This window comes from Muntiacus reevesi, chromosome 13 (genome assembly GCF_963930625.1).
Source record: "Muntiacus reevesi chromosome 13, mMunRee1.1, whole genome shotgun sequence".
Classification (NCBI taxonomy): Eukaryota; Metazoa; Chordata; class Mammalia; order Artiodactyla; family Cervidae; genus Muntiacus; species Muntiacus reevesi.
The window spans coordinates 55,424,124-55,450,427 of record NC_089261.1 but is presented as its reverse complement, the minus strand read 5'-3'; the positions used below and the strand labels follow the sequence as shown (position 1 = coordinate 55,450,427).

Below are 26,304 nucleotides of genomic sequence, written 5' to 3'. Positions count from 1 at the left end.
CTATCACAGAATATTGCTAATACCATAGATTCAGAAATTGCTTTTTGATTCTGTGCCTTGGAGGCAAAGACTAGAAGGCAGGTTCATTAATCCTTTCACCTGAGCGATTTGGTTTTTTTTTTTTTTTGGTAAGTAGTTTGGATTATGCAGTCCAGATTGTAAATCCCACTTAAAGGTATAGTGACATATTGCTTCTGAATTACTCACAGTACTTTGCCTCTGTGTTGCTCTTTTATTATTTGTTTAATAATATGCATAATAGTTGCTCAGTTATTATTTGTTTACTTCGAGTGAGGCAGTGAACTACCGGGGCCGGAAGGAGGTAACCCTGATTGCCCTATCTCCTGGTGTACAAACACCATGTCTAACATTGGAAACACAAGCGGTTATGCCTCCCTGTGGATGATTTCATTCAATGATAATGTACCCACTTCCTGTTGCTGCTCCATGCACTCTGCTCCCATCTGACTAGCTCATTTCCTGTTATTTATGCATATTCTACATTTATAGCTTTAGGTCTTTGTTTGCACTGCCTCCACTTTCGGTATTTTTCTTCCTTATTTTCTCTCATTTTCCCTCCCTCTTCCCTGCCTTCCCCTCCCCTTTCCTTTTATCTGTACCCACCTTTCTGGTGCATAAATCTCTTAAAGTCTGGCCGAATAGCATCTCCTCCATGAAGCAGTCACAGGTTATCTGCTGAGATAATTATCTTACCCACTTTGCTTTCTGTTTTCTTGTGTGTTGTGTTCAGGCACTGTTCCTTGTTGCCCATTGATTTATATATAAAGTGATGCTGAACACAGGGCCAATGAGAGAGCCCAGCCACATTGTATTTTAATGGCTCTTTCCTTCTACCCTCCACTCTCTTTTTGTTACCATTTGCCAAACAGCTCAAGAAGGGCCTGGACCTCTGCCAGTGTTTGCTGCTTGACTGAACACTGGTTTCTGAGTTACTGGTGGTATGAATTTAGGCCATTGAACACCAGATTGCAGCAACAACAGTTGTGAGTCCAGTTGCCTTCCTAAATGTATTCTTAGTTTTGACAGCTATGTACCTTGCAGTCAGGAGCCTAGCTCTGCCCCTAGTGGTCAGTTTAGAAAAAACTGACATCTTAACAATAATGAAACTTTCAATCCATGAACACACACACACACACGTGTATCTTCATTTGATTTTGTCTTATTTCTTTTATCGGTGTTCTGTAGATTATAGCATAAAGATTCTGTACATATTTTGTTTGATTTTGTTTCTAATTTTTTGCTTTTTGGTCCTATAATAAATGGTACTTTTAAAAAGTTTATTTTTCCATTTTCATAGCTATTTTGTAGACAGTTGATTTTTGTATATTGACTTTATATTGCACAACTTCAATAAAATTTTTTCTAGCTTTTTTGGTAGATATTTTTGGCTATTTTCTACACAGACAATCATGTTGTCTGCAAATAGATACAATGCTAGTTGTTTCTTTCCAATCTGTATGTCTTTTGTCTTTTCCTTGCCTTATTGCTTTGCTTATGACTTCTGCTGTGAAATTGAAGAGGAAAGGTGAGAGTGGAAATTCTTAACTTATTCCTGATCTTAGCATCAAAGTACTGAGCCTTTTATTTTCTAGTTGTGATGGTAACTGTGGCACTTTTGTAGATTTGCATAATCAAAGTTCTTGGCTTTCATTCTTAAGTTGCTGAGAGTTTTTTGTTTGTTTATTTATTAAACAATTTTCTGAATGAGAGTTTTTTTTTTCTGGATGTTGCATTTTTGTCAGTTACTTTTTTTGCATCTTTGAGATGATCATATGTGTTCAGTTTTTGAATGTTGAACTAGTTTTGCATTCCTAGATAAGCCCCTCTGTATACCAGTTCACTCTAGAATGAACAACTTTTATACACTGTTGAATTAGATCTGTTATAGCTAAGCTTTCGTTGATATTTTTTTCTGAGTCAAATTTCATGAGCATATTTTTCTGTTTTGTTTTTTTTTTTATAGCATCCTTGATTTCTCACTGGCATAATGCTGGCGTCATAAAAGAAATCAGAAATTATTCTCCATTTTTGGTTTTCTCCAAGATTTTGTGTAGATTTTTATTATTTGTTCTTCAAATTTTTAGTACCACTCATCAGGAAAGTCAGCTAGCCTAGAGTTTTGTTTGTAGCTTTTAAATATGAATCCAAGTTTTGTAATAGGTACAGGACTATTCAACTTATACATTTCTTCTTGAGCGAGATTTGGCAGTTTTTGTTCAAGAAATTTGTTCAATTTTATATAATTATACTTAAAAAATTGAAGTATAGTTGATTTAAAATGTGTTACTTTCTGGTGTATAGCAGTAATTCAGTTATACATACACATGTATATTCTTTTTCAGATTCTTTTTCACTAAGGTTTATTACAATATACTGAGTATAGTTCTCTCTGCTATATAGTAAGACCTTGTTTTATTGTTACATTTGTTTTCATATTATTCAGAATATCTGTTTATTGTTTAAGTTCTGGCTTGTAGTGATGTCTCATCCTCCATTCCTGATATTGCTAATGTATAGCTTCTCTCTTTTTCTTGGTCAGTCTGGATAAGTTTATCAATTTTATGTATCTTTGCAAAGAAATAGCTTTTGGATTTATTGAATTTTTTCAATTGTTTTAATTTTCAACCATATTTATTTCTGCTTAAATTTGTATTATTCCCTCCCTTATGGGAGAACGTAGTCTTTCTAGTTTTACTAGAAAACTAGTTTTACTAGAATGTACTCCTTCTAGTTTCCTAAGGTAACTTGGATCATAGATTTGAAACTTTTCTAATATTAATATAATAAATTTTATAAGTACTTCTATTATTGGTACATTCCACAAATTTTGTTATTATTCTTTACTTTCATAATTCAAATTATTTTCTAATTACTCTTGTGATGTCCTCTTTGGCCCAGTGGTTATATAAGAGTGTGTAACCTATTTCCCTAATATTTGTATTTTTTAGATACTTTTCTGTTATTAAATTCCAGTTTAATTACATTATGTTCTGAAAATATACATATATGATTTAAATTCTTTTAAACTTGCCACAGTTTTTTGGCTCATGTCAAAAAATAAGAACTTCCTTCAGGTCTGAACTGAAAGAAAAGAGAGGGGAAAATGAAAAAGTCAGCCGCATGTGGTTTACCTCTTTCCATTTTAGCTCTTTCTCACAATTTTCCTGCTTTTGTTTATTTTTCAAAATGCTCAAGTAGCTTGATTTTTGTGTCTACTTGTAATCAGTGAGGCATATGATATTCAGTTTCCTTGGTCCATTTCTGCTAAAAATGCAATACCTAAAATTTTGCATATATTTATTTAATCCTCTCCACAATTCATTAAACAGGCATTACCATTTTCCCAACTTATGATGAGGAAACTAAGGAATGGTTTGATTTACTTAATTGTCCTAGATCCCAAAGGGACAGAACCTCGGCAGTCTGGGTCCAGAATAGCTCTCTTCACCACTTTGCTATGTCACTCATGCTGAATTACTGTAACAATAAGTGCCATTCCTTCCCAGGTGGCTCAGCAGCAAAGAATCTTCCTGCCAATGCAGGAGACACAGGAGACATGATTTCAGTCCCTGGGTGGAGAAGATCCCCTGGAGAAGGAAATGGCAACCCACTCCAGTATTCTTGCCTGGAGAATCCCATGGACAGAGGAGCCTGGCCGGCTGCAGTCCATGGGGTCACAGTCAGACACGACTGAGCATCTGAGCATACAGGCATGAGAGGGATTCAGATATACACACTAGAGTAACATAGAGTTAAATTATAAAAGGCCCTAGAACAACAGCAAGAAATAGTCAAATCAAAGATACGCTAAGAACTTGCCAGACAAAGGGAAAACAATTGGTGAAGAAATTCCCAGAGTATTTCACTAATGGGAAAGGAATGAGCCAGTATTAAGTGCTCAAATGTTTATAGGGAGGGAGAGAGGGGTTTGGGGAGTAGGGGGTTGGAGAGAGGAGGGAGGGGAGGGTGAAGAGGTGGATGTTATATTGGTTATGCTATTTCAGGATTAAAATTAGTACTTTGGACAGAATATAAAAGGAAGTTTTTCCATTTAAACAGGTTATTCTCTATAGCAGATTCTCAAAAAATACATGTCACATGAATTAATGATTATGATATTTTCTTTCCTTACTTTTCCTTACATGAGACGTAAAAACAGTCCTAAAAGTTGGAGACCCTTAGCTTGAGATTGAAAAGATGGGAAAGGAAAAAGATTTATTCAGTATTCAGGCATAAATCAATGACTTACTTTCACATAAAACTATACTTAAATTCCATACTGTCTCAGTAATAATTCTTTATATACTCTAGCTGAAAGGGCTTCTCTGGTGGCTCAGTGGTAAAGACTCTGCCTGCAATGCAGGAGTTGCAGGAGACGTAAGTTTGATCCCTAGGTTGGGAAAATTCCCTGGAGGAGGGCTTGGCAACCCACTGCAGTATTCTTGCCTGGAGAATTCCATGGACAGAGGAGCCTGGTGGGCTACAGTCCATAGAATTGCATAGAATCAGACACGACTGAAGTGATTCAGCATACATACATACTATAGCTGATCCTAGATTAGCTCATGTTTTAAAGGGAATTCACTCAATTAATCTATGATTTCTTTAGTTGCATGAGAGGCACCAGAGAAACTAAATGAATTTGCAGGTGGAACAATGGCTTGAAACTTCACTATTCAGCCTTGTTCTTTTTGTTGTTATTCTTCCCAATTCAGATTTAACAATTAAATTTTATTTTTTTGAGTACCTATTGTTTGCTCTTATTGTAGTGCAGTTCTATTGGGTAAATATTTTAAGGTAGAATGTGTGATTGTGTACTCATTTGAGTGTAAAGAAACTGCTTTCAGTGAGAGAAATCAGATTTATTATCTGTATGCAGTAAGCAGTGTGATGGAGAAATCTTAGTTAGGTCACACTATATTCTTTGTAGATAACCTCAGGCACTCTATGAACATCTCTGGAGAGTTAGAGCAAAATTGTAATGATCACAAATATGCATTTATTCTTGCCTGTCATAATAAAAAGCAGAAGATAAAATTTTAATTAAATTCATTATCTGTCTTACTTTGAAATTTCAGATTTCAAAAGAAAATGAGAAATTAATCATCAGAAACCATAGCTAATTCAGTCAATACTAATTTGAACCTGAAATGTAGCCTCAAAAGGAATTCAGTTGGTTCTGTGAATGAATAACTTCTGATGTCTGTATTAGAAATGGCCTGAGGATATAGCCAAAGCTTCAGTTTTAGTTTTTCTCAAACACATAGTATTTAACTGGCCTTGGGTGGATGTGTGGGATGTTAAGGACTTTGCAGTATTTGACGTTGCTGAGACAGCACTTCCTCAAAGCCCTCCTTAGTATGTGTGAAGGAAGAATCAACCTCCATCAAAATTAAACTTCTCTATGCATGCCTCTGCTTCTTGAGATAGGCTTGAGATGGACTGCTAGGAGCCATTACATTTGGAATATGCAGCTGCTGAATAATAGTATCAGGAGAAAAGCTCTGTCATCTTAACTATAGACAGTAGACTCCGGTCCTTTAGATAATTTTCAGATGACAGAGAAGGCCATTTAAAAATACCCAAGCATCTAGTGAATTTCTATAAAACTCTCTTGTACCTTTTTTTTTTTTTTAAATCTGCTGTATGATAGCAATTAAAAAAAAAAAAAAAACGTATTTAGGGCTGGTGACCAGTTTTATAAGCTTTTGTTAAATAAGCAAATGTCATGTGTCACATGAAGTATTTATAGAGAAAAATTTCCTTGAAATTTCAACCTTGGAACATTCGATAAAAATTCCTATCCTTTGGATGATGTGTGAGAAGAAACCGAAAGTATCATACTGTGAAGAAAAATCAAAACGAGAAGAACAAATATTGTATGTTAACCCATATCTGTGGAATCTAGAAAAATGGCATCAGTTCAGTTCAGTCACTCAGTCATGTCCGACTCTTTGCAACCCCATGAATCGCAGCACCAACTCCTGGAGTTTACCCAAACCCATGTCCACTGATGGGCAAACACCATGTCCATCGGTGATGCCATCCAACCATCTCATCCTCTGTGTCCCCTTCTCCTCCTGCCCCCAATCCCTCCCAGCATCAGGGTCTTTTCCAATGAGTCAACTCTTCGCATCAGGTGGCCAAAGTATTGGAGTTTCAGCTTCAGCATCAGTCCTTCCAATGAACACCCAGGACTGATCTCCTTTAGGATGGACTGGTTGGATCTTCTTGCAGTCCAAGGGACTCTCAAGAGTCTTCTCCAACACCACAGTTCAAAAGCATCAATTTTTCGGTGCTCAGCTTTCTTCACAGTCCAACTCTCACACCCATACATGACCACTGGAAAAACCATAGCCTCGACTAGCCGGACCTTTGTTGGCAAGAAAAATGGTCTAGACGATCCTATTTGCAAAGCTGAAATAGAGACACAGGTGTAGAGAACAAACGTTGGATGCCAAGAAGTGTGGGGTGAATTAGATTGGGATTGACACGTGTGCACTACTGGTACCGAAGTGTAAGATAGGTCAGTAATGAGAAAGCAGCAGAACGAGCTCCGTTTCCTGCCCCGTGGTGACCGAAGGGCCGAGAACCCTCACAGGCGGGGATCAGTGTGTGTGCATGCCTGATTCATGCTGGTGCACGGTAAAACTGGCAGCGTTGTAAAGTCACCATGCTCCCATAAAAATAATTAAAAAAGAAAGAAAGAGGAGGTTAAAAGCCCACCTTAGAGCAAGAGGACTTCTAGCCAATCCCAGAGTGGCTGCCAAGCCTGTGGAGCTTTTCTGTCCCACCCCTGGTCTCATGAATGGAATGGCCTCTTGAATGGAATGGCCCCTGGTTGCCTTAAGTCTCCATTCCATACTGTGTTAGAACATTGTATCTCAGTGTTTGAAAGAGTAGTGATAGTAGACGTATGTAACCAACCTCTTGCCAGAGTTGACTGAGATTAAATCAAGCATATTTTCACATATTTACTTTGTAATTCTTCAGATTGCTTTCCTTTTTATGGAGACACAGAACAGGGTCTAACAAGTCAGGTGGCAGACTCGCTATATTTCCAAAGCTGGTCCAAGTGCTTCCTGTTAGGATCTTTGATTATTATTAGAAACTTTAAATTCTGGGCTTCCCTGGTAGTTCAGACAGTAAAGAATCTGCCTGCAGTGCAGGAGACCTGGGTTCGGTCCCTGGATCGGGAAGATCCCCTGGAGAAGGGAATGGCACCCATTCCAGTATTCTTGCCTGGAGAGTCCCCATGGACAGGGGAATCTGGTGGGCTAGAGTCCCTGGGTTGCAAAGAGTCAGACATGACTGAGTAAGATTTTCAAGTCTGGTGCAAATCTGTTGTGGTGCTAAAGTGTTCTGAGTTCTCAGGGTTGAGGATACCTTATCACCGGAATTGACAGAGTCTCCCTTTCTTACTTCGTATACAGTGGGGATCCATGTCGTTCTTATCCTAAACTGAAACAAATGAGCAGCAGGCAGACTGACCTCTGACAGTGAGCCAAAGGCATAAATCTTTGACTATGCTTAATCCAGGGAGTTCTCTGTATTGCTTCTTTGTGTTCTGTCCTTCTGAACATCAAGAATTTGCTAGTTTCAGTGACCATCTAATGCTCATTGTGATTTAGAATTATTTCTTACCTTATTATTTGCCTTAAAGTGGTGCCTTTCAAGCTTGAATATGCATAAAAGTCATCTGTGCTATGGTGTGAATTCTAATTTAGTAGATCTGGGATTTGGCTCAAGGTTCTGCATTTCTCACAAGCTTCCAAGTGATGTAGATACTGCAGATCCAGGAACCACATTTTAAGTGGAAAAGCCTTCAAATAATGTTTTTTGGTTATGTTCTATCCATGTGTCTTCTATTTCATGTCTGTGATACTTCCTCATGTTAAAGGAAGCATAGTTAACTAATTCAGTTCTGAGCCCCCAAAGCTGGACTTCTAATCAAAGTGGAGCCTTGACAGCTCGCATCTTTATTCCTCTCATGACAAACTATCTCCTCACCAAGTTTAATATTAGTGGTAAAACCATACTGATAGCCTGGGGAATTCAATTGTCCTCTGACACGATTGGTTAATTGGTTTTCCTGGGCAGAATCATTGCCCCTGAATGTGTATCCATTGCTCTGATGGGAGTTATCCTGTGTCTGTTGAGGACCCTCATGAGAAGACAGAGGGGATTTTGACCTTAAATATATGTTTCATTTTGGTTTTTAGGTAAAATATCTGCCAACTTATGCCATTTTTTCCCAAAGAAAAATTTTTCCCTGAAATCATATTTTAAGTTCTGCAGTTACTTTTGAATGATGAAACAAAGGATAAACCCCCGTTACTGAGAATATGGTCCTGGTTGAACAAATGTGAATCTAATTCTCTTGCAGTAATGGTAGCCTTCAAAGCACTTGACATTTCCCATGAGGAGAAAGGAGCTGAGAAGGCAGAGGTAAATTCTACCTGGATCGTATTCCTTCTTTCACCTCTTCTTGTCCCCAGATAGCATTTGGCTGATCCTCAGAAGTTTAGCCCATCCATGTACATATTGCAAATTGTGGATGTTTAGAAGGTTTTAAAGTGATTTAGCATCCTGAATTATATTTGGTTTATCAGAATGAAGTCCTGGCTCCAGAAGGTTTTACAACAATAACATGAAGTGAGCAGTTTAGTAGCTTAGTTACTGAAAGGCTATTTGTTGTTTAGTCACTAAGTCATGTCTGACTCTTTTACCACCCCATGGAGTGTAGCCCGCCAGGCTCCTCTATCCATGGGATTTCCCAGGCAAGAACACTGGTGTGGGTTGCCATATCCTTCTCCAGGGAGACTTCCGGAGGCAGGGATTGAACCCGCATCTCCTGCTTGGCTGGCAGATTCTTAACAACTGAGCCACTTGGGAAGCCCATGAAAGGTTATACCATCAACATAATATGTGTGTGTTAGTTACTCAGTTGTGTCCGATTCTTTGCAACCCCATGGACTGTAGCCTGCCAGGCTCCTCTGTCCATTGAATTCTCCAGGCAGTAATACTGGAGTGGGTAGCCATTTCCTTCTCCAGGATGAAACCCATGTCTCCTGCATTGCAAACATGTTCTTTACCATTAGCAGTACCTAGGCTACACTCCATCAACATAATAGAAATTTGCTATTCTAGTTTTTTTTTAATGGATGGGAAATAACAATTCATTTGACACATTACATCAAAGCAGCTTGTAAACCTAAATGAAAGTCGCAGGTATATAGTGTCATCAAGCCTTCAAATACTCTCCTTCTGGACTTCAGCCTGAACAGGCCAAGAAGCATCTTTAACCAGAGGTTCACTTAGAAACAAAGAACAGTCCATGGTACAATGTCTCCACACCCGTGTCATCCTGGGGTACATCCTAAACCACAAGAGCCTCTTGTCAAGTGTTCTGGCCCATTATTTCATTCCCATTTTGCCATGAGCTTCGTTGGCTATGACTCAATCTTCCTTGGATCCTCCCACTTTTGAAATTACATAAAGTCTTTGGAGTCTTTTTTTTCCTATGAAAAGTAGTCCCACCTGCCGTCTACCTCTTGAGAAAATGCTTTGTCTCTTTGATGTAATGGGGACCTGCTTTTCTGCAGTTTTCTGCTACCTTGCTGTCTACTATAATGAAGACCGACCACATATACAAAGCCTGGGGGTAGGGTTACTGTTTTCCAGGTGTCATGAGAGCCCTCCTAAGCTGCCTGGCTATGCCACACCTCCACCTCGGTGGATCCTGCTCATTGGCCAAACTCCGGTTCTGTTTACACTTTTCTACCAGACACAAGGTCTTCTCTTGGCCAACATATTCTTTTGGGCCATTACAATGTCCATGGGAATAACCCCACCTAGCATCCTTCCTTGCACCATTTCTTTGTCTTATGGAATCTAGTGACCATGAACACCATTCTTTTTTATCTACCCATTTATCCCATAAAAGTTCCTTGGACTTATCACTTAGGACTAAGTTCTTCTTTCAGCTTCCAATATGTCACGTCTTTCCCCTTAATGACTTCCCACTCCACCCTAGAAACTTTTCAGCCACATTAGTATTACATCCTTGGCTTCACCCTTTCCTCGCTGCATCTATAGACACAACCCCAACACTCTGCCAACTAAACTGTCCTTCTTCACCAGGCTGATGAGCACTGCTGAAGAAAGTCACACAGCTGGTTAGACAGAAGTCTCCATAAACCTGTGTCTCCAGGCTCAGATAGATCCATACAGTTGTCCCACCTACATGTTCCTCACCCAGTGCTCAGAAAGACCAGCACAGGATTCCATCCCTCTTCTCAAAGCTCTGTGTCCCTCCTATTTCGTCTCAACACATTAACATAATTTAGTTAAATTCATGAGTGTTTATGACATACCAAAGTCACAAAGAAGAATACAGTAGATGTTTTATTCCTGTTACCCAGTTTTGTTTTTTACATGAGAGTTCTTTTTTTTTTTTTTTAATTTTCTTGGCTGTGCCACATACCATGTGGATTCTTAGTTCCTTGACCAGGGATCGAACCTGTGCCCCCTACATTGTAAGCATGGTCTTAACCACCGGACCACCAGGCAAGTCCTTACCCAATTTAGTAAGTCAAACTTTCTCAGAGTTGAAGACGCCTCCGATCCCCCTCCTGATCACATCTCACACACCCTTCCTCCCAAATATCATCACAATTCTGTTTTTAGTGTTTGTTGTGCAATTTCTCTATGATTGTACTTATGATGTATGTGGACCCCTGTGCAATACAGAACTGGAATATTATTTTATATGTTTTAAAATTTTCTATGAGTGCCCTTGTCTTTCTCCCCCTCTCTCTGTTGTGTGGCCCTTTTCACTCTTACTCTTTTCTCTATGCTTTGTGAAGTTAATCAGTGTTAATTAATTAACTTGAAGTTAATCAAGTATCAATTGATACTTGAAATGAAAATTCATCCTATATAGTATGAACAGACCACATTATATTTTTCTAGTTTCTAATTGATTGGCTTATTTCAGTATTTATTTTTAGAAGTTGACTCATTGTAAACATCCTTTCAACTGTCTTCTGGTATGCATTTGTTTAAATTTTTCTCAAATGTATACTTAGAATTGCTTTTCAACTTTACTAGTATTGCCAAATTATTTTCCATTATGATTAGAACATCTTAAGTGCATGAAAGTTTCTGTTACTCCAAATCCTCATTAATATTTGAGGTTTTGAGACTTCACAATTTTTACTTATTGATGGTTATGTAATTTTAGTCTGCCTTTCCATGATAACTAGTGAAGTTCAAAATCTCTTAATATGTTTCTTGGCAATTTGTGTTTAATATTTTTTAGTTATTTATTTACATGTTTTGCTAGTTTTTTCTGTTGGGTTTGTTTTTCTAACATTCTTAAACTCTTCTGGAAACTAAATCTTTATTAGGTATCTTAACTGCACACATTATTTCCTTTTTCTACTTGTTTTAGGTTTTATTTGCTCCTTTTCTAGTTGTAAGGGAAAACTTAAATCACTGATGTGATATATTTTTTATACGCATTTAATATTCTAAATTTCCCTTCAAACATATTCTGATATGTACTGTAGTAATTTCATTCTGATTCTAATGAGTGTGGGTATGTTTTATATACACACACTTGTTTTTATTGCAGTTGTCTTCAATTTGTTAAGGTTTGTTTTATGATCTAGGATATAATCTTAATGAATATTCCAAATATACTTTGAAATAAATACGTGTATTCTGTTGCTGTTGAATTCATTGTGCTATAAATGTCAATTAGGTCAAGTTGTTGGCAGTGTTATTAAGCCTACTAAAAGTATCAGACTTTATTTTTTTGGGCTCCAAAAGCACTGTGGATGGTGACTGCAGCCATGACATTAAAAGACGCTTACTCCTTGGAAGGAAAGTTATGACCAATCTAGACAGCATATTAAAAAGCAGAGACATTACTTTGCCAACAAAGGTCCATCTAGTCAAGGCTATGGTTTTTCCAGTAGTCATGTATGGATGTGAGTGTTGGACTGTGAAGAAAGCTGAGTGCGGAAGAATTGATGCTTTTGAACTGTGGTGTTGAAGAAGACTCTTGAGAGTCCCTTGGACTGCAAGAAGATCCAACCAGTCCATCCTAAAGGAGATCAGTCCTGGGTGTTCATTGGAAGAACTGATGCTGAAGCTGAAACTCCAGTACTTTGGCCACCTGATGCGAAGAGTTGACTCATTGGAAAAGACCCTGATGCTGGGAGGGATTGGGGGCAGAAGGAGAAGGGGACACAGAGGATGAGATGGCTGGATGGCATCACCGACTCAATGGGCATGAGTTTGAGTAAACTCCGGGAGTTGGTGATGGACAGGGAAGCCTGGCGTGCTGCGATTCATGGGGTCACAGAGAGTTGGACACAACTGAGGGACTGAACTGAACTGAACTGAACTGATATCCTCACTGACTTATGTTTACTTGTTCTATCCATTACTGAGAGAGGGATGTTGACATCTCCAAGCATATCATTTTTGATTTGTCTGTTTCTCCTTTTAATTAAGTTTTTGCTTCATGTATTATGAAGCTTTGCTGTTAGGCACATGTGTATAATATCCCTTTTGATATTCCTTGATGTGAAATCTATTTCAATTACATTAATATAGTCACTCCAGTTTTTCTTTTGATAAATGTTTGCGTGGTTTACATTTTTTGATCCTTTTACTTTAACCTATGGCTATGTACTTTGACCACCTTATGAGAAGAGTTGACTCATCGGAAAAGACCCTGATGCTGGGAGGAATTGGGGGCAGGAGGAGAAGGGGATGACAGAGGGTGAGATGGTTGGATGGCATCACCAACTCGATGGGTATGAGTTTGAGTAAACTCCTGGAGCTGGTGATGGACAGGGAGGCCTGGCATGCTGCGATTCATGGGGTCACAAAGAGTCGGATGCGACTGAGCGGCTGAACTGAACTGAACTGATGGTTTTTCCACTGGTCATGTATGGATGTGAGAGTTGTACTGGGAAGAAAGCTGAGCGCTGAAGAATTGATTCTTTTGAACTGTGGTGTTGGAGAGGACTCATGAGAGTCCCTTGAACTGCAAGGAAATCCGAGCAGTCCATCCTAAAGGAGATCAGTTCTGGGTATTCATTGGAAGGACTGATACGGAAGCTGAAACTCCAATATTTTGGCCACCTCATGCAAAGAGTTGACTCATTGGAAAAGACCCTGATGCTAAGAGGGATTGGGGGCAGAAGGAGAAGGGGACGACAGAGGATGAGATGGCTGGATGGCATCACCAACTCGATGGACATGAGTTTGAGTAAACTTTGGGAGTTGGCGATGGACAGGGAGGCCTGGTGTGCTGCGATTCATGGGGTCACAAAGAGTTGGACACGACTGAGCGACTGAACTGAACTGATGTATGTCATCCTATTTAAATATAACTACGAAGCATATATTTCATATTTCAGTTCAGTTCAGTCACTCAGTTGTGTCTGACTCTTTGTGACCCCTTGGACTGCAACACACCAGGCCTCCCTATCCATCACCAACTCCCAGATCTTACTGAAACTCATGTTCGTCGAGTTGGTGATGCCATCCAACCATCTCATCCTTTGCTGTCCCCTTCTCCTTCCACCCTCAATCTTTCCCAGCATCAGGGTCTTTTCAAATGAGTCAGTTCTTAGCATCAGGTGGCCAAAGTATTGGAGTTTTAGCTTCAGCATCAGTCCTTCTAATGAATATTTAGGACTATGAATATTGGATGAATCAATCATCCAATGAATCATTTCCTTTAGGATGGACTGGTTGGATCTCCTTGCAGTCCAAGGAACTCACAAGAGTCTTCTCCAACACCACAGCCCAAAAGCATCAGTTCTTCAGCACTCAGCTTTCTTTATAGTCCAACTGTCACATTCATACTTGAATACTGGAAAAATATATAAATTTAATATATATATATGAAGCATAAATATAACTATGAAGGGCTTCCCGGGTAGCTCAACTGGTAAAGAATCTGCCTGCAATGCAGGAGACCCAGGTTTGATCCCTGGGTTGGGAAGATCCCCTGGAGGAAGTCATGAAACCCACTCCAGGATACTCGTCTGGAGAATACCCACAGACAGAGGAGCCTGCTGTGTTACATCCGTGGGGTCATAGAGATTCGGACACAACTGAGCACCTAAGCCTAGAACAGCATGAAGCATATAGTCAGGACTTACTTTTTTAATCCAAGCTGATAGTCTCACTCTTTTAATTGAAGTATCTGTGTGTGTGGGGGTTGTTAGCATTTAATGTAATTATTGATGTGGTTGGATTAAGAGCAGTCTACTTTTATATATTTTAGTGATATAATTTGTATACTATCATTTTAGCATGAAAATGAAAGTGAAAGTCACTCAGTCATATCCACCTCTTTGCAACCCCATGGACTGTAGCCCACCAGGCTCCTCGGTCCATGGGGATTCTCCTGGCAAGAATACTGGAGTGGGTAGCCATCTCTTTCTCCAGGGGGTCTTCCCAACCCAGGGATCGAACACTGGTCTCCTCCATAGCAGGCGGATTCTTTACTATCTGAGTGACCAGAGAAGTCTATCATTTTAGTGTAAAAGCAATAATAACTCCCTGTTCTTCACTCTCATCATCTTACTACAGATGTTATTTTTCACATATGCTAGAAGCATACAATACATTGCTACTAATTGTACTTTAGACCAGTGTTTGGTAGATACTAGTCTGCAGGTCAAACAAACTCTGAATACCAATTAGTTTTGCAGATAAAATATTAGTGTCACCTGGCCAGGCCTACTTGTTTATGTATTTTCAGTATTTGCTTTCACACTGTAGCATTAGAGTTGAGTGACTCTGACAGACTCCATGACTCCAAAAGCCTAAAATATTTACTGTTTGTCCTTAACAGGAAAATTATGCCCACCTCTGCTTTGGGAAATTATCTTTTATAGTTACTCAAAGTAAGAAGAGATGAAATTAACATTTATTTTCCTTTACACCATTTATAGTGCTCTTCATTTCTTGTGTAGATCCAGATATTTCTCTTTTATGTCACGCTTGAATAACTTCCTTTAGTATTTCTTGCTGTGCAGGTCTGCTTGTAATGAATTTGTCACTTTTTATTTGTCTGGGTAAAAGTCTTTATCTCTCTCAATTTTTACAGGTTATTTTTACATTGTATAGAATTTTGGTCTGATCGCTTTTCTTCTTTCAGAACTTTAAATATGCCACTTACATAGTTCCTAAGCAGTTCAAAATGTTGTCTTATTTCTGTCATTCTATATGTACTTAGCATTTTTTGCTCTGGTTACCTTAAAAATTTTTTCCTTAACTTTGGTTTTTAGTAGTTTGAATATGATATATGTACAAGGTTTTTTTTTTTTGTTTGTTTTTTTACTTGTTTGATTACTGGGGGTGTGTGTGTGTGTGTGTATGTGACTATCTGTTTGGTCGTTTCTGCACGTCCTAGATCAGGGTTCTGATGTCTTTAAATATTTTTGTCTTTTACATTCCTAGCATTTCCATTTGATTCTTTCCAATGCTGCTGCTAAGTCACTTCAGTTGTGTCCGACTCTGTGTGATCCCATGGACGGCAGCCCACCAGGCTCCTTCGTCCCTGGGATTCTGCAGGCAAGAACACTGGAGTGGGGTGCCATTGCCTTCTCCGATTCTTTCCAATAATTTCTGCTAAAAATATCCATCTGGTCATGCAGGTTGTCTGTCTTTTCCACTGCAGTTTTTAATGTATTCTCTGCATCACATGAGTCTGGTTTTCTTGATTGCTTATTTGCTTTTCTCCTGACTGTGTTTTTATTGTTGTTGTCTTGAATTCTTGGGTCTTATGGATAAGACTTTCTCAGCGATTCTGTCCTTCTCTTAGCAATAGAAGATCTGTAACGAAACAACTTCAAGAAACTTTCCTCCCCTATCTCTTGCTTCAGTCCCCTAATGGCAATGAGTTTTCACCTGCGCCCTGACGGCAAGAGTGTTGGCCATTTTTGTTCTGGAGAGAGGCGGGTCCAAGTGATGTGCTGTGTGTTTTTTCTGCTGCTCGCCTCCCACAGTCCTGCATTACCAAGAATGCTTTCTTCACATCCTGTTCTGCTCCCAGTCTTTCTTATGAGCGTCTGGTGAGGTTCATGAAGAAAAAAGTCTGTTGGTGGATACAAACTACCTTTGAGTTTATGGCTCTCAGTAGCTGTATATGCTCCTGGTAACCTACCCTGACCTTTAGTAAGTCATTAAATATTTTGATTGAATTTCCATTTCAAACTTGTTTGGAGCCTGACATCCCTTCCTCCGGTGAAAGACAGCTCTGCTCTCTGGAGGAATTTATCTTTGCTAAGAGCTCAGGCTGGTTGGTTGCTCTGAGACCTCAGCTCTCTGCTTAGTTAAGGAAAAGTTAGAATTTTATATACTATTCAGCTTTTTCTTGAGTTTCTGGTAGGAGTAATAGTCTTTCCATCCTTGTGTAAATAGAAACTGAAAACTTCTGTGTTCCAAACTTATTTTCCCTGTATATAAATTATCTCACACTTTATATGGTATCTGTTGCTTACAAAATATGTTTATTTTAATGTAGTCAAATTTATTAACATTTTTCTTTATGAACTGTGCTTTTGAAGTCAGGTTGACACATCTTTACTTACCCAGAGTTCACAAATATGTCCTTTTCTTGCAAGAAAAACAAAAACAAAAAGCGCCATGAGGTGAATATCCTTAAGTTTCTCTCCCTTACATGTCAGATCGTATCTAATTTTCTATTTACCCCTCCTTTCATGATAGCAGATACTAACATCCAGATTTTCCTTGTCCCATCAATCATCTCCTTTCTTCTTAATATTTAATTCCTCTTGATTCTTTTGGTTATGTCCTTTTCAGTATTATATGCACACGTGTCCCCATGCTTTAAAAAAAGGTGAAGTCATCTCTTAATCCAGTGGCATTGTTTACCTGAGAAACAATGATGTTGTTACCCTTAGTCATTCCTCTCCACTCTTCCTTTCGTTGCTGGTCCCTTTCCCAGGTGACAGCACTTCTTGCTCTGAAATAGCTCTGTGCCTTAAGGTTGAGTCCTCAGTCATCCTTCTCTCTGCATGCACTTGCTTTCTGTGACTGCAAGCATCCCTTTGACTTCAACCATTAGTCACCAATAACTGACCAAAACTACATTTTAACAGCCTTAATATCTCTCCCATGATCTAGACCCATGTGTTCAATTGCTTTCTGAATATCTTAAGACATCTCAGAAGCAACACGTTTAAAATTAAACTCATCATCTTTGACTGCAATTCTTTCTTCAAGTTCCCCACGTATGAACGAGTTCCTTTCCAAGAGCATGTTTGTAAGTCCAACAAATTAGCCTAGGTCCCCAACTAACACAATCGGCTATATAGTACTATACTGTAATAGGTTTATAATACTTTTCACGCATAATACATAGAAAACAAACACACACAAAAGAGCACATTTTAAATCTTACAGTGCGGTGCCTTGAAAAGTACAGTAGTGTAGCACAGCAGCTGACATGGAGTGAACAGGCAAGAAGAGTTACTGAGTGGAGGAGGGAGGGGAAGTGGGAGATGGGTGACCTGAAGGGTCATCAGCAACAGGAAATAGAGGGCAAGCTGCAATTTCATTCACATATGATGTGGAAGGAAGGCACGTGTGCATCTTTGAGAGTTTGCAACTTGAAAGTTCACGTAGTGGGGACTTACTGTTTCCTACAGATAGCTTAATAGTCCAAACTATACTGGGTCCCATGTGAAATTTCTGTCTTCCTTTATCTCAACTCTGATATCACATCTAATTCCATCACCAAGTCTAGGTAATTCTGTTTAGTAATTGATTTGAATCCAGATTCCAGTTGGTTTGAATCCAATTTTCTTCTCTAGTTATCTGCTTCTATGTTGGCATGGATTCTTTTTGTTATTTTATTTTTCTGGACTATTAGAATTGCCTCCAAACAGGTTGATTTCCTTACCAAGTTGTCACATTCTTGTATATTTTCCTCTTTGACTTTCAATAAACTTTCTAAAGGGGCTTCCCTTGTGGCTTAGTGGTAAAGAACCCACCTACCAATGCAGGAGGTGCAGGTTTGATCCTTGGGTTGGGAAGATGCCCTAAAGAAGGAAATGGCAACTCACTCCACTATTCTTGCCTGAGAAATCCCACGGACAGAGGGGCCTGGTGGGCTATAGTCCATAAGGTTGCAAAAGAGTGGGACAGGACTTAGCCACTAAACAACAACAAACTTTCTAAAATTCAAATGTAGCCATGTTATTCTTCTGCTAAAGGTATACTTAATGTAGTTTCTTTCTGCTTTAAGAATTGTTTAGTCTCTGGCTGTTTCAAACTTTTGTGTGGTATGTAAAAACCTCAGTCTATTTTTATGCATGATCTCCAAACCAAAAAGTTTCCAAACAGACACAGAAAAGGAACTATTGCACCTAACCATAACCCTAAGTAAAGTCTATATTTATCAGCTGGAAATTCTTGGTTTTTACTTTGTCGTTACTGTAGCTGATTCCTTCTGAGGTCTGTGCCTTGCTAATAACTATCAAACCTGAAATTTGTCCTCAAATGCAGCAAAGATAGAATGGAAATGAATAGAATCATAAGAGGTTGTCAAATAATCTTTGTTTCATAGGTCTGGCTCCATTCTCTCTAAAATTGAGTTCATTTTTCAGTTTTGAATGGGCATGCTTAAAATGGGACTATGTTAGTGGGTCGTTGTGGACATCTTAGTTTAGTCCTCTCTACTCACTCTCAAATTACACAAGTGCACACAACCCACACACTTGTTAATTATTTACCATTGGTGTCCCGGGTTATTATTTTGTTAGGATTCATCCATATTGCCTTATTTAGATCTCCTTTACAATTTTTAAAATGACTGATCAGGATTAGGGATTGAGTCTTTGATCAAAGTGTGTAGTAAAGTTAACAAAATCCATGTATCTGAGTCTCACATACATGGTGCTCTTCCACAGATATTAATGCTAATGCATTCCACTAATGCTAATACATTTGTCATAGGTTCTTGAAAGAATGTGATACAATAAATATGCGCCTTTCCTTATTAAAAAGATATCTAAATTTAAATAACCCAACAAGAAAATATTATCTTAATTTAAAATATAATTTTCTACCCCTATATTACCCTTCCTCCCTTTCCCTCTCACACTGGAAACTACTAATTTATTTTCTGTATCTGTGATTTGCTTCTTTTTTTTTTTATTATATTCACTAGTTGGTTGTATGTTTTAGACTTCAGTTCAGTTTAGTTCAGTCGCTCAGTCGTGTCCGACTCTTTGCAACAGTGAATCGCAGCACGCCAGGCCTCCCTGTCCATCACCAACTCCCGGAGTTTACTCAAACTCATGTCCATCGAATCAGTGATGCCATCCAGCCATCTCATCCTCTGTCATCCCCTTCTTCTTCTGCCCCCAGTCCCTCCCAGCATCAGGGTCTTTTCCAATGAGTTAACTCTTCGCATGAGGTGACCATAGTACTGAATTTTCAGCTTCAGCATCAGTCCTTCCAGTGAACACCGAGGGCTGATCTCCTTTAGGATGGACGGGTTGGATCTCCTTGCAGTCCAAGGGACTCTCAAGAGTCGTCTCCAACACCACAGTTTTTAGACTTAACATTTAAGTAATATCATACAATATTTGTTTTCTTCTCTCTGACATTTCACTTTGCATAGTACCCTCCAAGTTCATCCATGTTGTTTCAAATGGCAAAATTATATATATATATATATGTATGTATTTCCACAGTGGCTACACCACTTTACATTCCTACATACAGTGTATGAGGGTTCCCTTTTCTCCACATCCTCCCTAACATTTGTTTGTGTTCTTTTTGATGATGGCCCTTGTGACTGGCATGAGGTGATAGGTCCTTGTGGTTTTGACTTGCATTTCCTTACTGATCAGTGATGCTTGGCACAGTTTCATGTGCCTACTGGCACATCTGCATCTCCTCTTGGGAAAAAGTGTTTATTCAAATCTCTGTCCCTTTTTTAATTGGATTGTTTGTTTTTGATGTTAAGTTGTACGAACTGTTTACATATTTTGGCTATTAACCCCTTATCAGTCATATCATTTGCAAATGTTTTATCCCATTCAATATGCTGTCTTTTCATCTTGTTGATGGTTTCCTTTAAGTTCAATTAGGTTCCATTTATTTTTGCTTTTGTTTCCAATATAGGGGCAGGGAATTAAGAGATACAAACTATTATGTGTAAAATAAACTACAAGGATATATAGTACCTCGCAGGGAATATAATAGCCAATATTTTATAGTAACTATAGAGGCAGTATAACCTTAAACATTGTGAATCACTATGTCGTATGCCTGTAATTTATGTAATATGGTACACCAAATATAACTCAATAAAAAATAAAAAATATAATTATCAAATTAATGGATTTGGTCTTATTGATAGTACTATAGCCTTTTACCCCAGCAAGTATTCCTAGTTATATCCTTAGAAGCCAACATGTATTATCTGCAACCTTATTGTAATATGTTCTAAAGATTCAAGATGCTCTCTGGATTTAATTTTGCCAGATGACATTTAAACACTAGAGCTGAATTATAAATGAAGTTGCTTTGTTAGAAACAACAAAGAGTGAGTTTGTGAACTTGTGAAGTTGGAAACCAAATCAGTATTCCAAACCGAACTCTATTGCTGCTATCTCATTAAATAGCATTGGTTAGACGTTTAAAGATATTTATACATTTTAATTCAGGTGGTAACTTGAATTAAAACAACATTGATTTTTTCACCCTATATCATTCTTGGTCATGTATAACATACTAAAAATAAAAATGAATTTGATACTATTTGAGTCTGTCTGTGTAACAGGGTATTAAATTTTTGGAGGCTTTCTTTCCCCATGCTAAGTTTCATCATTTTGCTGTTCCTTTCGTTTGCCTTGGAACTTTAGCTTTTTAGAATTATTATTCATTCTTTTCACCATATATCCCAATCATTAAACATTTAAACTTTGATCAGTCAGAGAAGCAAGAGATTATGTATAATGATGAAGTTGGAACTTCCCTGAACAACCTGTTGGCTCATATTGGAAGAAGAGTGTTGTGCCAAATGATCTTTATGTGCTCATGAATAGTGTTGTAACAAAAGTTGGTAGAGAGATAAGCATAAAGGGCAGTTCTAATGGAAGGAATGATAGTAAGATATACCTTGGCTGAACATGCTAATGCTTTGTCAAGATGCTATCTGCTCTTGTTGCTAAATTAGGTACATATTAAGTTAGCAGCTCCTATAGCTATGTGTTATTTTACAAAATGAATTAGAAGAGAAAGAATATACCTCTCAGGATTTAGAAGTATCTCATATGACAGTAAAATGATTACATAGAGAATACCCATTTAACCCAGAGTTTATGATACATTAACTGTGTGGATAGATTCTGCAAATAAAAGTGGGAGAGGCGGGAAGGAAATTCATATGAAGGTAGCTGTAGGCTCTACCTACTTTGAGCTTTTAGCTTCATACTGAACTCTTTATATACAGTATAAAATATAAAGTTATACTTTATACTGAAGTAACTGAGACTTTTGCTGTTGCTGTCTCCTAAATGCAGAATTTCAGAGGGGGAATATCAGGACTTTAGCTGAAAATACGCCTATACTAAACCAGGAATCTTTGGCCGTGGCATTTGGACACAAACATTGGGAAGATTTAAGGAACTGTGAAGATTGATCATGGAAATCAAAGAGGAAGGAGCATCAGAAGAAGGCCAGAACTTTCTGCCTACACCCCAGGCAAATGACACCGGGGACTTTCAGTTCACAAGTGAGTATAAATGCACCCCCAAATTACATAACTTTGTTCCTTTGCACTATTATTTCAGTGTTCTATGTCTATGATATGTCTCTCCCCTTTATCCTGGGTGAGGTAGATGATAGTCTATGAAATGGTTCAATATCAAATAGAACCATTGTCCTTGAATGTGTAGTAAGATAGTATGTAGTTTCTTTTTTTGTTAAGGATGTTGATCTTTATTTGAAGATCAATTGGAAAACTAAGGCAGTACTTGAATTTTGAAAAAATCACTCTGGATGTTGATGGAGACCCGATTGTGGATGCACAGAGCGGATCCGAGACACCATTTAGGAGGCTGTGGTTGCACACTTTCTATTGATCATATTTCTACTCTCATGTGGAATTGTTTTTTGAAACCTAGAAGTCTTCTCTTTAAAACCAAAGACATTTCAGTTGAAAACATTAGGGCGCAATGATTATAACTAGCTGCTTCGCAGTTGCTGCCATACTTAAGTCACATCAACAGAGCAAGCGAGCTTGGCTATTTGGCCAGGATTAGCATTTGAACATGAACATTGGTTTTGTGCTACTCAAGTAATTAAAATCATTGGAAGAAGTATATGTTTTCTCTCATGCTTAACATTCTAGAGTTAGGGTTAGATTGTTTAGCATAAATTGTGTTTTATTTTATTCAAAAGATTCTTGTCCAGTTATTTAGCCCTGCAAACATATGCCTAACCTCTCATTTCCTTTACATTATAAAAATAATCTTGAGAAAATGATACTGGTTGGATGAGTTTATTTGAGTAATTTGATTGTCAGAGCTTACAGCAGAATTGTTAATAGCCTTTAAAAAAATTACAGTGTTTGAAATTAATAAAGACCTACGTAATAATTGTCAATCTAACCCTTCTTAGAAAGTCTAAAATTGTTAAATGTCAGTAGGAAATAAAAGTAAACATAAATGCAAAAAATATGAACTCTGTACATAAAAAACAGATGGTTTTTATACAAAGAGATGGTTCTAACAGTTGTTGACTGAAAAAATAATGCACAACATGAGTCATGAGTTATGTTTTATTGGGGCAAAATGAAAACCATAGCTTGGGAGACAGCATTTCAGATAGCTCTTAGAAACTGCTCCAAATAAGTAGGGGAAAGGTCAGTGTACATATGATTTTGGTGAAAGAGGAGTCCATGCAATCAAGCACATATTTCTACAGAAGGTTTCTGCTTTTCTCATGAAGGTCACTGCTAGTTATGAGGAGCAGATGTCACCATGAAGGATTTTAGTGCTTTTCTATATATGAGGAGATGCAAGAATTGGGCTTGTAAAATTGTCTTCTGAAAACCTGTCTATCTGAAAACCTGTTCTGCCTTTTTTTCCCCCCAAATCACAGATGCCTCATTTATGATCGCCACCCTAAATTCCTTTCAGGGGATACTGAAGGTCATCAGCTGCAGCAGTTCATGATTTAATCCTTGCAAAGGTGGATAGCAAGTGCCAATCTGTAGTGGACACAGTATATTCATGACTAAATGCTAATAAATTTGTTTTATCTGATGAGTGCACCAGTAAAGATAAACAAGGAGAAGATTTTTATATAATACTTTTTTATTTCTTGGTCACCCATGAGTGGTGATAAATGATACCCGAATCCTCAGTCACTCTTTGTTTTTGTTGTTGTTGTACTTACTTTTTGTAGTTTTATTTATTTGTTTTTATATTTTTTATGATCTCTATTTCTTTTTCTCTTTTTTTATTGAAGTATAGTTGACTTATAATATTATATTAGGTGAAGGTGTACAACATAGTGATTCATTATTTTTATAGATTATATTTCATTTAATGATACTGAAAAAAAAATGGCTATATCCCATCAGCCCTTCTTGTTTGGAAGCTCTGAAACAGACTGTAGTCATAACAAATCCATCTACCATTTTATTACTTGTCACAGCCTTACCTTCCTATCTTCTAACCATTAGATGTTCCCTTTTCCTTACCTTTGTTCTCGAACTTAACTTTCCCTCCCACTTCATCTTAAATCACTTACCCATGTTAATAGATTTTTTTTTAACTGCCAAAAAAAGGAAAGAACATTTAAAGAATACTGATTTGAGCTATCAATAAATTGGCAGAATAACCGCCATCATCATGTCCTGAGTAACCTAACCAGAAATAGCTCTTTAATTATTTACCATTAACACAAGGTTGAAGTGGTGTGAAAGAGAAATCTGTGTCAGAGAAGACTTGGATGAGGTCATCCTTTGTGAAGTTTCCATCTCTGTTGACATATATACAAAAGAAACAGAAACAGTTGAAAAATATGTTTTGCATTTTTCATGCCTTACAGAAACAATATTTCTGTTTTATGAACATGGAACTAAATAGAGCAATCAAATCTTTAGCCATATCTAGTTTTTCTATAAATATTACATCCTGCCCTGAGAATTGACTTGTTATATATGTCTGGATGATTAACTGAGTTTATTTGTTCTGCCAAATAGTGTATTTATACATTGTGGGCAGGGAGAAAGTTATTTATGTTCACATAATTTTGATGAGTTAAATATCTTCAATCTGAATTTGTGCCTATTATTCATAGGTATTCAGAAGACTCCAAATGAACCACAGTTGGAATTCATCCTTGGTAAGAAATTCTTATTTATTTATAGCTATAAATGTAATAAGCCTTTTGTACATTTAGTTTACAACTTTAGGTATTATACTGATATCATTGTTATTTATAATATAGTTTCTAACATTTCATGAATATTGTTCTGTTAAAAAAAAATTCTATAAGGTAAGTGTTATTTTCCCCAGTTTGTAAGTGAAGAATCTGAGCTATGGAGAAGGTCAGTTTATGACCCAAGGATTGAGGACTTCAGTGGTGATGGGTTTGTGTCTGTCAATCGGATCTGCTGACCACAAGTCCTTTGCCCAACACTTATTCTAACACAGTGACTGAAGTTTGTTGCAAATCACTTCTCAAAATCCACGTGTCTAATTACTCACTCCTGGGGCTGTTGACTGGGCTCATGTAGAGTTTTCCTTTGTCCTTCTTTATGCCGTTTACAGGGTCTGTGCTCCTCTTTTGGTCTCACTCACTCAAAAATATTCCCTTGCTCTTCCATCTTGATATTGTGGCAAGATCCATGACTTTGAGAATTTAATTTTAATTCAAAGATTTAACTTGCTTAAGCAACTCTAAGCATCTGTCACATCTGGAAATTTGTAAATTTGTCAAAGGATGAATTAAAAATGTGCACCCCTACAACACTGTAAATCAACTACACTTCAATAAAAACAATTTTTGCTTATGTAGCAGTGGTTTTTAAAAAAAATACATACCCTGAGGTTGGCCCACTACTTAGCTAGTGAGTAGGAACTTGAATTGGGTATGACTGCAAAGTGCTATTAGGGAATTAGTTGCAAAATGGCATTTAAAGGGGGTAAAATTATGGTTCCTATGAACTATTTAGAGAGCCTTTTCTTCTTTCATTGTTCTGAAGTACTTTGAAAGGTCCCTAATATTTTTACATTTATTTGTATGAAATTTCACAAGATATATTTTAATATCCAAATCATTGATACATACATATTTTATGAAGTTATGGGCAAGCTGAAACACATATCTCAACTGTCTGTAGTAGTTTGTAGTGATTTGAAGTTCCAATTATTTTAGGAATATATATTTTATTATATAATGATATGTTTCAAATTTATATTCTTCACTCAAAATATTACATTTTGAAGCATAACTTATTGAGAAAATAATAATATTTTTTTGGTTTAGTTTTTCTTTCTCTTTGTAATAGATTTTATTTTTTGAACAGTTAGCAGTTTGCATCAAATTTGGACAGAAGATATAGAGGTTTCCTAGGTACTCCCCTGCCCCTATACATGTATAGCGTCCCCATTATCAACATCCCCCTGCCAGAATGGTACATTTGTTACAGTTGATGAACTTACAGTGATGGATTACTGTCATCCTAAGTCAATAATTTGGGGCTTCCTGGGTGACTCAGTGGTAAAGAACCCGCCTGCCAATGCAAGAGACACAGGAGACCCGACTTCAGTCCCTGGGTCAGGCAGATTCCCTGGAGAAGGAAATGGTAACCCACCCTAGTATTCTTGCCTGGAGAATCCCATGGACTCAGGAGCCTTGTGGGTTACAGTCCATGGGGTCACAAACAGTCATACACGACTGAGCGACTGAGCAACAAGTCCATAATTTACATTAGGGTTCATCCTTGCAGTTATATATCATCTATGGGTTTGGGCAATGTATAGACATGTGTTCATCATTATAGAACCATACTTAGTACCTTCACTGCCCTAAAAGTTCTCTGAGCTCTGCCTATTCAGCCCTGTCTTTCCGGTAATGCCTGGCAACCACTGATAAAGATACACTTTATTTATTTATTTATTTGTTTGGAAAATTCTCAGATGTTGTCAAATAAAGAAAAAAAAATCCATTTTTCAGAAAGGGAATCAAGTATCA

The 26,304-nt window shown here is 37.7% G+C and overlaps 1 protein-coding gene across 2 annotated transcripts in view; it reads left to right on the top strand.

The window, feature by feature from the left end:
• The window catches only part of INPP4B (inositol polyphosphate-4-phosphatase type II B), an 838,347-nt gene that overhangs the window by 412,276 nt on the left and 399,767 nt on the right, over positions 1–26,304 (top strand). For both annotated transcript variants that reach the window (XM_065904252.1, XM_065904253.1), the window contains 2 exons: positions 21,618–21,829; positions 24,406–24,450. In XM_065904252.1, coding sequence (XP_065760324.1) covers positions 21,739–21,829; positions 24,406–24,450 — 136 coding nt within the window. In that variant the 5' untranslated portion in view covers positions 21,618–21,738. The remainder of the gene's footprint in view (positions 1–21,617; positions 21,830–24,405; positions 24,451–26,304) is intronic.